The sequence below is a fragment of the Tachyglossus aculeatus genome, chromosome 5 (assembly GCF_015852505.1).
Source record: "Tachyglossus aculeatus isolate mTacAcu1 chromosome 5, mTacAcu1.pri, whole genome shotgun sequence".
Lineage (NCBI taxonomy): Eukaryota > Metazoa > Chordata > Mammalia > Monotremata > Tachyglossidae > Tachyglossus > Tachyglossus aculeatus.
The window spans coordinates 64042597-64056862 of record NC_052070.1 but is presented as its reverse complement, the minus strand read 5'-3'; the positions used below and the strand labels follow the sequence as shown (position 1 = coordinate 64056862).

The 14266-nt window shown below is 42.7% G+C and overlaps 1 protein-coding gene across 2 annotated transcripts in view; it reads right to left on the bottom strand.

Moving 5' to 3' along the window:
- The window catches only part of FAM189A1 (family with sequence similarity 189 member A1), a 408034-nt gene that overhangs the window by 31441 nt on the left and 362327 nt on the right, over positions 1-14266 (bottom strand). For both annotated transcript variants that reach the window (XM_038746877.1, XM_038746876.1), the window contains 2 exons: positions 9494-9654; positions 8554-8689 (listed from right to left, as the gene is read on the bottom strand). In XM_038746877.1, the coding sequence (XP_038602805.1) occupies positions 8554-8689; positions 9494-9654 (297 nt within the window). The remainder of the gene's footprint in view (positions 1-8553; positions 8690-9493; positions 9655-14266) is intronic.

Here is a 14266-nt window from a genome sequence, read left to right as displayed (position 1 = left end):
ACGATTGATTGATTGACTTTCAAAACTGACAAAAATATAAATCCCAATAGGCCAGCACTGGTCTGTTGGAGGGGCAGGCCCCCAAGACTGGGGAGTACTTTAGCCATGCCTGATTGTGCTATATGACTGGGGTGGAGGGGGAGATGTCTCCATGTTGGACCACTGTTCAACCCCCTTGCCTCATGACTGGTAGAACTGATACACTGCCCACGCAACTTTGTAAGCCAGCCAAACACCTCTTATGCAAATCACGCCCCCATCACGGACTCCCATCAGGAGAAGCAAAGGAATGAGCCAAATACAACTATGAATAAAATTCAAGCTAAATAGTCACTTTGCTCAAAGGAGTTCAGCAAAGGCATATGTTCAGTCATTAGGAGCATCTTTCCCCTGTAATGTTGTCATTATAAAGGAAGATCAGCTAAAAATTAGCTATTCAACAAACATAATGATGCATTTGTGTCTCCCCTTTGTCCGTCTTAATAAAAATCCAGCTCAAATGTAATATAAGGACAGTTTATACTAACAAGATGGATCAATTAACGTTCTGCTTGTTTACAGGAAATGGATTCCTGTTTCAAACAGGAACAACATCTTTAAGTGAGTCAGGTCAGAAATGCTCACCTCTTTGGACAGTGCAATGGCTGGGGGATGCTGTTTTTTCTTTGATTTGCTTTTTTTTTTGCCCCTAGGGTAATGAATTTCAATGACTTTCACACTACTGCCAATGCCAATAAGTATGAAAGGTGGTGTCTGGGCTATTAAGGCCTGAAGGAAAAATTCTTCAGGAAAAAATGCAGCATGGAATGTATGCCTAATTTATTCCAATTTTTTTTGGGGGGGAAGAGGAAAAACAATAGCCATCCATTCAGTAGAAAAATCATGTGAATTCAGTGCAATACGCTGTTATAATATCCTTTCACCAATTCTGTGCCCAAATCTCCCCCAGGCATGTTCTCAGAAAGCAACAGCTTGGCAAATCTCCAGAGCTTTAATCAGTGGTCAGAGTTGGGACTAGGGGAAGGGGAAGGCAGAGGGAAAAGTGGTGGGGGGGATGTTCTTTTATATACATTAGTGTGGCTGAAAAAGATGAGGTTGCAGTTCAATGGAAGTAGAGCATGTTAGCTTCTCTACCCTTCAGCCGACTATCACTCTTATAACTGAACAATGTCCTAGTTTTCAAATCAAGCGATACTATTTGAGTCCCTACTCTTACAGATCCTCCAGCTCGTTGTGGGTGGCGAATGTTTCCAGCAACTCTGTTATACTGTATGCTTCCAAGCACCTTAGTAAACTGCTCTGCACAAAGTATGCACTTAATACATACGATCAATTGAATGATTGATTGATCACTGGACTAAGCGATTGGGAGAATCCAATAAAGTAGATATGATCCCTGCCTTCAAGGAGCTTACAATCTAGAGAAGGAGGCAAACATTAAAATAAATTACAGGTAAGGGAAGCAACTGAGTATAGTGCTGAGGGTATGAGTGGAGGATGAGTATACAAGTGCTTATGGACTTAAGTGCAGCAGTGATGCAGTAGGGAAGGAAAATAGGATGGGGGGAAATGTGATTTTATCAGGGCTTTTGAATAATAATAATAACAATATTGGCATTTGTTAAGCGCTTACTATGTGTCAGGTACTGTTCTAGGTGCTGGGGTAATTAAAAACTAATCAGGTTGGACACAGTCCCTGTCCCACTTAGAGCCCAGAGTTTTAATCCCCATTTTACAGATGAGGTAATTCATTCATTCAATCATATTTATTGAGCACTGTACTAAGCGCTTGGGAAGTACAAGTCGGCAACATATAGAGATGGTCCCTACCCAACAACGGGCTCACAGTCTAGAAGGTAATTGGGGCCCGCAGGTGTGACGTAGCTTGCCCAAGATGCAACAGCAGGCAAGTGGCGGTGTCAGAATTAGAACTCAGCTTCTTCTAACTCCCAGGCCTGTGCTTTATCTACTAGGCCATGCTGCTGGGCAGAGTGGTGGTTTGTCAGATATGAAGTGGGAGGGAGTTCCAGGCGAGACGGAAGATTTGGGCAGGGGGCTGGTGGCAGGATAGACTGAGCTGGAACCAATCCAAATGGGACTTCGTAGATCATGGGAAAATCCCAGGGGCTCCCAGCTTCAGGTTTCTGATCAGGGCCGGGAAAGATGGCAGAGTGATAGGCGGCCTTGATTCTTCAAGGTGGAGCTTGACAAGATGCCAAAAGTTTAAATGTAGAATCAGATAGGGAGTTAGAAAAGTATCTGGAACTGTTGTTGGGCAAGCACCAATAATGGGGGGGGTTGAGATGCGATTTTAGACGATGGGGAGAGTGGTGCTCTGTCAGATATGAAGCGGATGTGAACAAGGGGGTAGATGCTGAGAGAGGTGAGAGTGAGGCACAGTGAGTAGGTTAGTATTAGAAATGAAGTGTGAAGGCTGGGTTATAGTGACAGAGGAGAAGCAGCAAGGCCTGGTAGAAAGAACACAGGTCTTGGAGTCAGAGGATCTGACTCCTCCTCCTCCAGGAGGCCTTCCCAGACTGAGCCCCCCCTTTTTCCTCTCCTCTTCCTCCTCCCTCCCCATCGCCCCCCCTCCCTCTGCCCTACTCCCTTTCTCTCTCCACAGCACTTGTATATATTTGTACATATTTATTACTCTATTTTATTTGTACATATTCACTATATTTATTTTATTAATGCTGTGTATATAGCTATAATTCTATTTACTCTGATGGTATTGACACCTATCTACTTGTTTTGTTTTGTTCTCTGTCTCCCCCTTCTAGACTGTGAACCCATTGTTAAGCAGGGGTCATCTCTATATGTTGCCAACTTGTACTTTCCAAGCACTTAGTACAGTGCTCTGCACACAGTAAGCGCTCAATAAATACAATTGAATGAATGAATGAATGAATCTGGGTTCTAATCCCGATTCTGCCACTTCTCTGCTGGGTGACTCTGGGCAAGCCACTTAACTTCTCTGGGCCTCAGTTACCTCATCTGTAAAATGGGGATGAAGACTGTGAGCCCCATGTGGGACAACCTGATTATCTTCTACCCTCCCAGTGCTTAGAACAGTGCTTTGCACATAGTAAGTGCTTAATAAATGTCATTATTATTATTATTCTCTCTGTGAATCAGTTACCTCATCTCTAAAATGGGGATTAAATCCACCTCCCTCCGACTAAGACTGTGAGCCCTATGTGGGACACAGATTGTATCCTACCTAGTAACCTAGTATCTACCCCATCTCTTAGAATAGAGCCTGACATATAGTAAGTACATAACAAATACCATAAAACAATAGATAAGAGTGAGGATGGGAGAGAGCTGATTGAGTGTCGTAAAGCCAAGGTGATGGATGTTATTGTGCCTTATTTATAGATCTTCCAGTCGGCAGATGATACAATCAATTTCAGTAATCATGAGGTGCCTAATTTTCCCCAATACCTACAGTATTATTTGGGATACAAGCTAGGCATTTAGGGAAGCATAACCACTTGGTCAGATCTGTAGGATAACTACTGATTAAAATAGGTACCGTACAACTTATAGGACCTGAAATAATTGCACAGAAATGTAGGAGGGAGGATAGGAAAAGGAGGCGGAACTTTGACTCAGCTTTGAAGGACACAGGGATTTATGTTCTTGTTTCTGCCCCTCAGGCAGCTCAGCCGATCACGAGATTTAAGGCTACATAAAAGTTCAAAGAGATTTTCTGTCAATTCTCTTCTCACGTTATGTTGGTGGTCAGTTGTCCCACTGCATGTGTTTTCACTGTGCGTGTTGGCCAGAGAGAACTCTGTTGGGGAATCAGGGAATGATCCTTCGACAACAATCATCTAGAGTGACACGATGTCAGAAGAAACGGTTTTGTGCCTTTGTGTCACATCGATCAGATTTACATGCTACGACACGATTTGCCTTAACCTATTTCAAGCAAGTAACCTCAGCTGTCATCAGTGTGTAACATTTGACCAATTTTCCTGATGAGGAAACTGAGGCCCAGGGAAGTTAAGTGCCTTATCCCAGCCCCATGACACTTACGGAAATATCCTTATTCTCTACAATCTCTCTTGTCTGTAATTTATTTTGTATCGCTCCCTGTAGTTCCTCATGAGCAGGATTTATGTTTATCAACTTCATTGTAGTGTACTTTCCCAAGCACGTAGTGCAGTGCTCTGCACAATAAATGATGAAAAATACAAAGATTGATTAATGTGCAAGTCTACACAAAGCAGGCCAGTGATAGGACTGGACTAGAACCTAGATTTCCTGTCTCTTAGGCCCAGGGCCATTCCATTAGGCCATTTTGCCTCCACCTTCTTTAAATTGCACAAGACTGTAAGCTCGTTGTGGGCAGAGAATGTGTCTACCAACTCTGTTATAATGTACTCAGCACTCTACACATATTTACTATTCTATTTATTTTGTTAATGATGCGTATCTAGCTTTTTTTCTATTTATTCTGGTGACTTGACACCTGTCCACATGTTTTGTTTTGTTGTCTGTCTCCCCCTTCTAGACTGTGAGCCCACTGTTGGGTAGGGACCGTCTCTATATGTTGCCAACTTGTACTTCCCAAGCGCTTAGTACAGTGCTATGCACACAGTAAGTGCTCAATAAATATGATTGAATAAATGAATGAACTTGTAGTAGACCGACAGCAGAATTCCTAAGCCATTTTTGCACGAGGATCTGAAGTGGGCAACTTTAAAGTTGAGAGAAGAGACAATACAGACCACATGAGAAGTCAGCATAAGGCAATGTGTCTTGGCCATTTACTTATGATTGACAGACCAACCAGGAGATCCACAGTTAGTGGTGGGTGTCTTGCTCTGAGCAAAACTGTTTAATCAATCAATCAATCAATCATATTTATTGAGCGCTTACTTTGTGCAGAGTACTGTACTAAGCGCTTGGGAAGTACAAGTTGGCAACATATACAGACAGTCCCTACCCAACAGTGGGATCACAGTCTAAAAGACACCGAGCATTAATGGCATCATGTGATAATAACAATAATAATGGTACTTAAGTGCTTATTATGTGCCAAGCACTGGGGTAGACACAAGTTAATCAGGCTGGACACAGTCCCTTTCCCCATTTTACAGATGATGCAACTGAGGGCCAGAGAAGTGAAGCAACTTGCCCAAGGTCACACAGCAGACATGCGGCGGAACTGGGATTGGAACTCAGGTCCTTCTGACTCTCAGGCTCATGCTCTAGCCACATCTCTACCCCCCTCAAAAAAACCACAGAGGTACCCTGTTGCTAAAATGGAAACACTGTATAGAACGAAAACACTCGACCATGAACTTCAATCTCTTCAGGTACCAGGCTCCCTTTTCTTTAAATAATACCTTCGCTTGCCAAAACGCAGCTTGTAGTCTCGACTCCATCTAAATCAATCTGTTTACCCATGTAGTTTCTATCACTTCGGAGCCGATGAACACACTTCCTCCCTCCTATCTCCAATCCCTCCGTCCAGAATACCTCTCTCGTTCATTTATTCAATCGTATTTATCGAGTGCTTACTGTGGGCAGAGCACTGTACTAAGCGCTAGGAAAGTACAATTCGGCAACAGACAGAGACAGTCCCTGCCCAACAATGGGCTCAACGTGGCCCACGGCGTATCAAACCAAGATGCCTGCCAGGTGCAGTGGGATGGAGTCACGCAGCATGTCATGACATCAAATCCCACTGTTCCTCCATGTGGCAAATCAGTGGTTTTCAGACTCAGTCAGCCCTCCGTCCCTCTTCCTGCCTCTGAAATGGCAATCAACACATCCCCCTCCCCTCCCCACAGCACTTACATCCATATCTGTAATTTATTTATAGTAATGTTTATGTCCCCTTCTAGACTGTAAAATCATCGTGGGCAGGGAATTTATTCATTCAATCATATTTATTGAGCACTTACTGTGTGCAGAGCACTATACTAAGTGCTTGGGAAGTACAAGTCGGCAACATATAGAGATGGTCCCTACCCAACAACGGGCTCACAGTCTAGAAGGTAATTGAGGCCCAGAGATGTGATGTAGCTTGCCCAAGATGCAACAGCAGACAAGTGGCGGAGCTGGAATTAGAACTCAGCTCCTTCTAACTCCCAGGCCTGTGCTTTATCATCATCATCATCAATCGTATTTATTGAGCGCTTACTATGTGCAGAGCACTGTACTAAGCGCTTGGGAAGTACAAATTGGCAACATATAGAGACAGTCCCTACCCAACAGTGGGCTCACAGTCTAAAAGGGGGAGACAGAGAACAAAACCAAACATACTAACAAAATAAAATAAATAGAATAGATATGTACAAATAAAATAAATAAATAAATAAATAGAATAATAAATATGTACAAACAGATATACATATATACAGGTGCTGTGGGGAAGGGAAGGAGGTAAGATGGGGGGATGGAGAGGGGGACGAGGGGGAGAGGAGAGGAGGGAGAGGAGAGGAATTATGAATAATTATTCATAATTAATGCCTCTTGGGTCTGGAAGTAAATGAGTTTAATTTATTTACTCATTTATTATTACCCTTCTGTCCTGCATCCCTGTATATATGTATATATGTTCCTGTTTATCTACTAGGACATGCTGCTGGGCTAGAACTTACATCCATACCTGTAATTTATTTATGGTAATGTCTGTGTCCCCTTCTAGGCTGTAAAAATCACTGTGGGCAGGGAATGCGTTTATTGTTATACTGTACTCTCTCACGTATAGTGCTCTGCACACAGTGAGTGCTCAATAAATTTGACTGACTGACAGGTCTGAAGGGGGCAAACAGCCATCCCCAATCCAACCTCATGCATGTCCCAACTCTCTCCTGAGCCTCAACATCCCCAGCCTAACACTGGTGAGGCACCCTTGCTGCTAGCTAGCTGTCCCTCTAATCCCACTGTTTCAACCTCCCAGTTCCCAAGGTCAAATAATAATAATAATAATAATAATAATAATAATAATAATAATAATAATAATAATAATAATAATAACGACAATTGTTAAGGGCTCACTATGTGCCAGGCACTGTACTAAGCACTGGGGTGGATATAAGCCAAGTGGGTTGGACACAGTCCCTGTCCCACTTAGGGCTCACAGTCTCAATCCCCATTTTAAGGATGAGGTAACGGAGGCACAGAGAAGTGAAGTGACTTGCTCAAGGTCACACAGCAGACAGGTGATGGAGCCAGGATTAGAACCCATGACCTTCTGATTCCCAGGCCCGTGCTCTATCCATTATGCCACGCTATCTCTGTGCCCCAAGGATCCCCTGAGGTGGGGACTGGTAAGCTCCCCACCCCTGCCCCAGACCCCCATCAGGGACCATCCAACAGTCCAGCCCCACATGAAGAGAAGCATTGGATCCTCTCCACAAAGGAGCTCCCAGACACCCCCAGGACCCAAGGACGGAGGAGGACAGGGCAGTGGAGGAGGGAAAAGCTCCCAAGTGGACATTAAAATGTGTGATGTGGTAGCCTAGTCGGGGATAATGGCATGTGTGGTTTTCCCTTTTCCTCATCTGAAACCATTTGCCGTTCTGGGGAAGTAGGACGTTAGATACCTAGAGGAAAAAAAAGCACACTAGGTTCTTCCTCAGCATGCTGTTGGGACTTAGACAATGTTCCTCCAACAACACATCTTTTTTTTTCCCATGTTATTTGTTAAGCACTCAATATGTGACAAGTACTGTTCGAAGTGTTGGGGTAAAAAGCTAATCGGGTCAGACATAGTCCTTGCCCCACAAGGGGCTCACAGTCTAAGCAGGAGGGAGAACAGGTATTGAACCCCCATTTTGCAGTTGGGGAAACTGAGGCACAGAGCAGTTAAGTGTCTTGACCACGGTCACACGGCAGGCAAATGGCACAGCTGGGAATAGAAGCTTCTCTGGCTCCCAAGCCCACGCTTTATTCACTAGGCCACGCTACTTCCCTGTCTGGATAGAACATTCATTCATTCAATTGTATTTATTGAGCGCTTACTGTGTGCAGAGCACTGTACTAAGTGCTTGACATGAACATGACATGATGCCAGAAGAAATGGTTGTTTATATATAAGCAATGGGTTCGGTCAAGGCAAAGTACACTGTAAATGAGTTTTTCTTTATTTTTTGATACCATTTAAGCACTTACTATGTGCCATGCATAGCACTAAGTCTTGAAGTAGAGATAAGTTAATAAGGTTGGACACAGTCCATTTACCACATGGGGCTTATGGCCTTAATCCCCGTTTTACAGATGAGGTAGCTGAGGCACAGAGGCTTTAAGTTATTTGTCCGAGATCACAAAGCAGACGAGGGCAGAGCCGAGATTAAACCCTGATCCTCTGATTCCCAGGGCTGTGCTCTTTCCTTCAGACCACGCTGCTTCCCCGTTTCCTTAGTTCCAGTCTGTCAAAAGCGTAACCCCCAATTTTTAGAACTGAGTGCTCTCACTGTCAAAATGTGCCTTAAGACCTCATTTCCATGGGCAGTCAAACTGAGGTGCTTTTGTATGTGAAAAAATTCTAATGAAAATGATTCAATATGAGCTTTTCTGCATGCTTCTTACCTGGTTTGCAGGAGTCTGTCCTATCACTGTCTCGTAAGGAGGAGGAAGTTCAGTTGGGTAGAGAATCCCAGGACTGTTGATGGCCACTTCATAGAAAGTACTGAAGGGAGAATGTGGAAAGTCTAAATGGAGCCCCCTGAAGAAAAGAAATGATATTTTTATTATGAGGCCCAAACTAGTTCATCAGTAAAATTAATGGATATTTCTGTACTGCAGCTGAGTGCAACATAAAGTGCTCACATTTTACAAACATTCTCTCAATGCTTTCCTCATAAAAAACTGATGGACGTGAAATAAAACCTCCATTCACATTAATAAAATTTTGTTTCTAGGTGTTAGCCTAGAAACAAATCGTCAGCTTTCCACCGATGCTTTCTCACCTTCATATAATAAGGTAGAAAGAATTATCATCTAGACACTGGCCTTTTCTGTTAAATGCACACACAGCTAAAGTATCCCCACCAGTTGTAGCATGATCTTCAAAACCAAAAACCAAGCCGACAACTGCATGTATATACCATATGTATACTCCATCATTTAACAGAACACTCCAATACACAGTAAAAGGAATATAATTTATGTAAATGATTGAATCTTTCATTTAATCTGCATATCATCTTTATGATTGAAATATAATAGGGGCATGTTTCATTTTCAGATAAGACACAATAGGCTAAATTTGTCTTGAAAGGATAGTCTTACAATGACAGTTATGAATAAATGGATGGTCTAAATTTATACTGTCACTGCTTTCACAACTGATTCTACAGGCTTTTGTCAAACATGACCTTATGCTTCACTTGGTATCCTTAGTGAAAATGATGAATGCTGCTATTCCAGCTTATTTTAAAAAACGAAAGCCAAAGACAGTTGCCAGGTATATAAACATGTTAAATGAAGCAAAATTACACAGTCATACAGGCACATACACACAACCAACCTTTGTGCTTCCATGACAGGTGTGTAGGTATATTCTGGTGGGTAGTAGGGTGGAGGTGGTATTGGGGGTATAAACTCATCAAAATCCAAAGTCTGATGGAGAATGGCTCCATGGGGTATCATGCAGTCTGGGTTGGTAGAATGGGATCTCTGTGGGAGAAACTGAAAAATAAAGTTGGACCCGATTGCTTTATTTAGGGCCTCAAGGATGTTTCAGAGGACATCCAAGCATTTGATTTTTAGTAATCAATGTATAACACAATATATGTATGGTATTTCAAACTGCCAAGCAATGAATGTGGAACACATATTTCTAAAATACAACTATTCCCCATGCAATGAGCTTTTTTTTCCTCCAGGAGAGATCCCAAAAATTTTGGCATTTTGGGGATCTCTCAAAAATCCGTCTGAACTGTGAGCTCATTGTGGGCAGGAAACATGTTTGCCAACTCTGCTGTATTGCATTCTCCCAAGTACTTATTATTATTATTTTTATGGTATTTGCTAAGTGTTATGTGCCAAGCACTGTTCTAAGCACTGGGGTTACTTAGTACAGACTGAGACTGAGCCCCCTCCTTCCTCTCCCCTTCCTCCCCCTCCCCATCCCCCCCGCCATACATCCTTCCCCTCCCCACAGCACCTGTATATATGTATATACCTTTGTATGTATTTATTACTCTATTTATTTATTTATTTTATTTGTACACACTTATTCTATTTATTTTATTTTGTGAATATTTTTTCTTTTGTTCTCTGTCTCCCCCTTCTAGACTGTGAGCCCACTGTTGGGTAGGGACCGTCTCTATATGTTGCCAACTTGTACTTCCCAAGCACTTAGTTCAGTGCTCTGCACACAGTAAGCACTCAATAAATACGATTGAATGAATGAATGAATACAGTGCTCCGCGCCCAACAGGCACTCAATAAATATGACTGATTGATTTTTCTGGGCAGAATTCTAATACACTGAGTTCCACTCACGGTAGTATACAAAGTTTAAGATCAAATCTTGGGGTCTTGCTTGCTCGCCACAGGAGTTAAACATCCTAAAGCATTTTATAGATGCCAGTCAGATCGCGCACTTGGCCAAGACCTTCCTTTCCCGCTAGGGATTACGAACTAGTTGATGATGATGACATTTGTTAAGTGCTTACTATGTGCCAGGCACTGTTCTGAGCGCTGGGATAGATACAAGGTTATCAGGTTGTCCCACGTGAGGGTCACAGTCTTAATCCCCCTTTTACAGATGAGGTAACTGAGGCCCAGAGAAGTTAAGTGACTTGCCCACAGTCACACAGCAGGTATGTGGTGGAGCCAGGATTAGAACCCCGGGGCTCTGACCCTCAGGTCTGTGCTCTTTCAATAGACCATGCAACCCAGCAAGAAGTAATTATGAGCCCAATTTTCCCACTGCCTAGTTTTTCCTCACTGGAATTTTGAGAGGAGCATTAACTCTTTCAGATTAGTAGGGAATGAGTTATTGCACCATGGCAAACATTTCTGCCATCAACTAAACTAGGACCAAGAGGACACTTAAAAGGGCTTGTAACTATATGAGCTTAAATAATATAAATGCCCATGTTTTGTTTGATCGTATTAAATAAAATGAAGAACTGAAACCAATTATTTCATTCCCTAGGTTTAACTATCAGTGAGTTAGTCAATCAGTCAGTGGTATTTAGTGAGCACCTGCAGTAAGCAGAGCACTGTACTAAGCGCTTGGGAGAGTACTATACAACAGAATTGGTATGCATGTCCCCTGGCCACAAGGACCTTACGATCTAGAGGGAGACACAGACATTAAATCTAGACATTATCAGAATTGGACTCAGTCTTTTTTATATTTGTTTGGAATCAAGTAGTCCATGTTTTCATTCAGAGTAGAACCAACAATCTCATTATAAATTCCTTAGAGAAAAACCTTAGAAGGAGGTACTAAAGAATATTTTAATTATTCCAAATCTGAAATGAAAAAATTGCACTGTAAAAGAAGTAAAAAATATGACTGCTCTTGAGTATGAAAACCAACAGATTGAATAGCACAACTACAAAAGCATATAAGCAGTCACATGTAAAAATATAGAGGAACAATGGTTCAGTGAGGCTGTTGGCAGGTTTAAACTAGTGCATGATGCCATATATTGACTTTTTTGGAAGATCAAAGGAAATCTGGCCTTTACGACCCCATTTTATGTGTTCGGCAGGGGGGGGAAGCATATCAGGAACCAATTCAGACACAGAAGGAATCATTCTCCTTCAGGCAATACTCTGCTGTCATTTCTCTTGTTCTGGCGAGGTAGATGATTTAGTCTTTGGCTCCTGCTTTTGGAAACATTCTAATTTGAAAACTATCCTTTAAGAGACATGCCTTTGACTGAAATAACTTTAGGCATATGTTTACTTGATATTTCAGTTAATTGCTTTGACTTTTCAACCAATCAATCAGTTAACCAAGGGTGTTTATCCAGCACTTCCTATGTGCAGAGCACTGAACGAAGTGCTCAGGAGAGTACAATACCAGAAAATTGGCAGATGTGATCCCTACCCTTAGTGGGGGAGAGAAGGATTAATATAAATTACAACAGTATAGTATATAGATATGTATATAAATGCTGTGGGGGAGAATCAAAGTGTTTAGGGGGTACAGAACTAAGTGTATAGATGAGGCAGAAGGAAGGGCAACGAGGGTGGGGAAATGAGAGGACAGTCTGAGAAGGATTCTTGGAGGATAAGTTATTTTTGTAGAGCTTTGATGTTGGGGAAAGTGATGATATAATAATAGTAATAATGGAATTTATTAAGCACTTACTATGTGCAAAGCACTGTTCTAAGCGCTGGGAAGGTTACAAGGTGATCAGGTTGTCCCACGTGGGGCTCACAGTCTTAATCCCTATTTTACAGATGAGGTAACTGAGGCACAGAGAAGTGAAGTGACTTGCCCAAAGTCACACAGCTGACAAGTGGCAGAGCCAGGATTAGAACTCATGACCTCTGACTCCCAAGCCCGTGCTCTTTCCACTGAGCCACGCTGCTTCTCTATATAATAATAATAATAATACTGATAATGGTATTTTATAAGCACTTACTATGTGAGAAACACTGCTCTAAATCCCACTGATTGACTAACTCCCCGATAGTTAAACCTAGGGAATGACAGAATCGGGTTCAGTCCTTTTCTTCATTTTATTTAATACGATCAAACAAAACATGGGCACTTAGATGATTTAAGCTCATATAGTTACAAGCCCTTTGAAGTGTCCTTTTGGTCCTAGTTAGTTTTGTTGATGGCAGGAATGCTTCCCATGGTGCAATAACTCATTCCCTACTAATCTGAAAGAGTTAATGCTCTTCTCAAAATTCCAGGTTGTCCCACGTGGGGCTCACAGTCTTAATCCCCATTTTACAGATGAGGTAACTGAGACACAAAGAAGTTTAGTGACTTGCCCAAAGTCACACTGCTGCTAGCGCTAGTACAGTGCTCTGCATGTTGCAAGCGCTCGCTAAATATGATTGGTCGATTGATTTACAGAGGAGAAGAAGAGAGATTGGGGCTGGTGAGGTACATTTTGGAGCTGTGGGATCAATTTAGTTCTCCCAGAGATTAGATGAAGATGGAGACTAGAAGGGGCCCCAGAACTGAGCCTTGAGACACCCCCACAGTTAGAGGGTGGGAGGCAGAAGAAGAGCCAGTGAAAGTCCCTATGAAGGAGCAACCAAAGAGAATGGAGGAGGACCAGGAGAGGACCATTTTGGCAAAGCCTAGGTAAGCTACCTCTTCCAGGAAAAGGGGGTGGTGCACAGCGTCATAGGCAGCTAAAAGATCTAGAGGGCTAAGATGGAGTAAAGGCCATCTGATTTGGCAAGAAGGTCCCTGGTAACCTTGGAGAGTGTAGTTTCAGGGCAATGGTGGCAGCAGGGAATGGAAGCCAGATTGGACGGGGTCAAGGAGAGACTTTTAGACTGCGAGCCCACTGTTGGGTAGGGACTGTCTCTATATGTTGCCAATTTGTACTTCCCAAGCGCTTAGTAGAGTGCTCTGCACATAGTAAGCGCTCAATAAATACGATTGATGATGACGATGATGAAGGAGAGAACTGGAGGAGAGGAAGTAGAGGCGGTGAGTGTAGACAACTCCCTCAGTGGGCTTGGAAAGGAACGGTGGGAGGAAGACGTGGCGATAACTGGATGGTGCAGTGGGGTCAAGGGAGGGGATTTTAGCATAGGAGATACATGGACGTGTTTGAAAGCAACGAGGAAGGAGCTATTCGAGACTCAGCGGTTGAAGATCGGGGTAAGGGTAGGGAGAAGAGAGGGCGCAAGTGCTTTATGTTACAAAAGGATGGGGTTGGAAGCACAGGCACAGGGGAAAAAATTTGAGAGGAGGCAGGTTTGCCCACAGTATGCACTCAATAACTACCACTGATCGACTGATATACAGCCACCCCCAAACTCTCTTAGTTTCTTATCTCTGCTAACCCAGCTCTAATCCCTAGCTTCTCTCTGATAGACCACTATGATCTTACTCTCCAAAGTGCAGCTCCTGAGTTCAACGATTTATCTCTGCCCAAGACAGAGGTTATCTAGTACAGTGTTCTATATATATGAAGCCAAGGATAATGGCTTGACACAAACGTATATTGCTCCCAAATGTACTATACGTACACACAAATACTTGTCATTCTGGCTTTCACTGGCATGGAAGCATATATACCCCTCCACTAATGAATACTGACAAACCGAAAGAAAAAATCTGCAAGTATCTAGACAGAGTCAA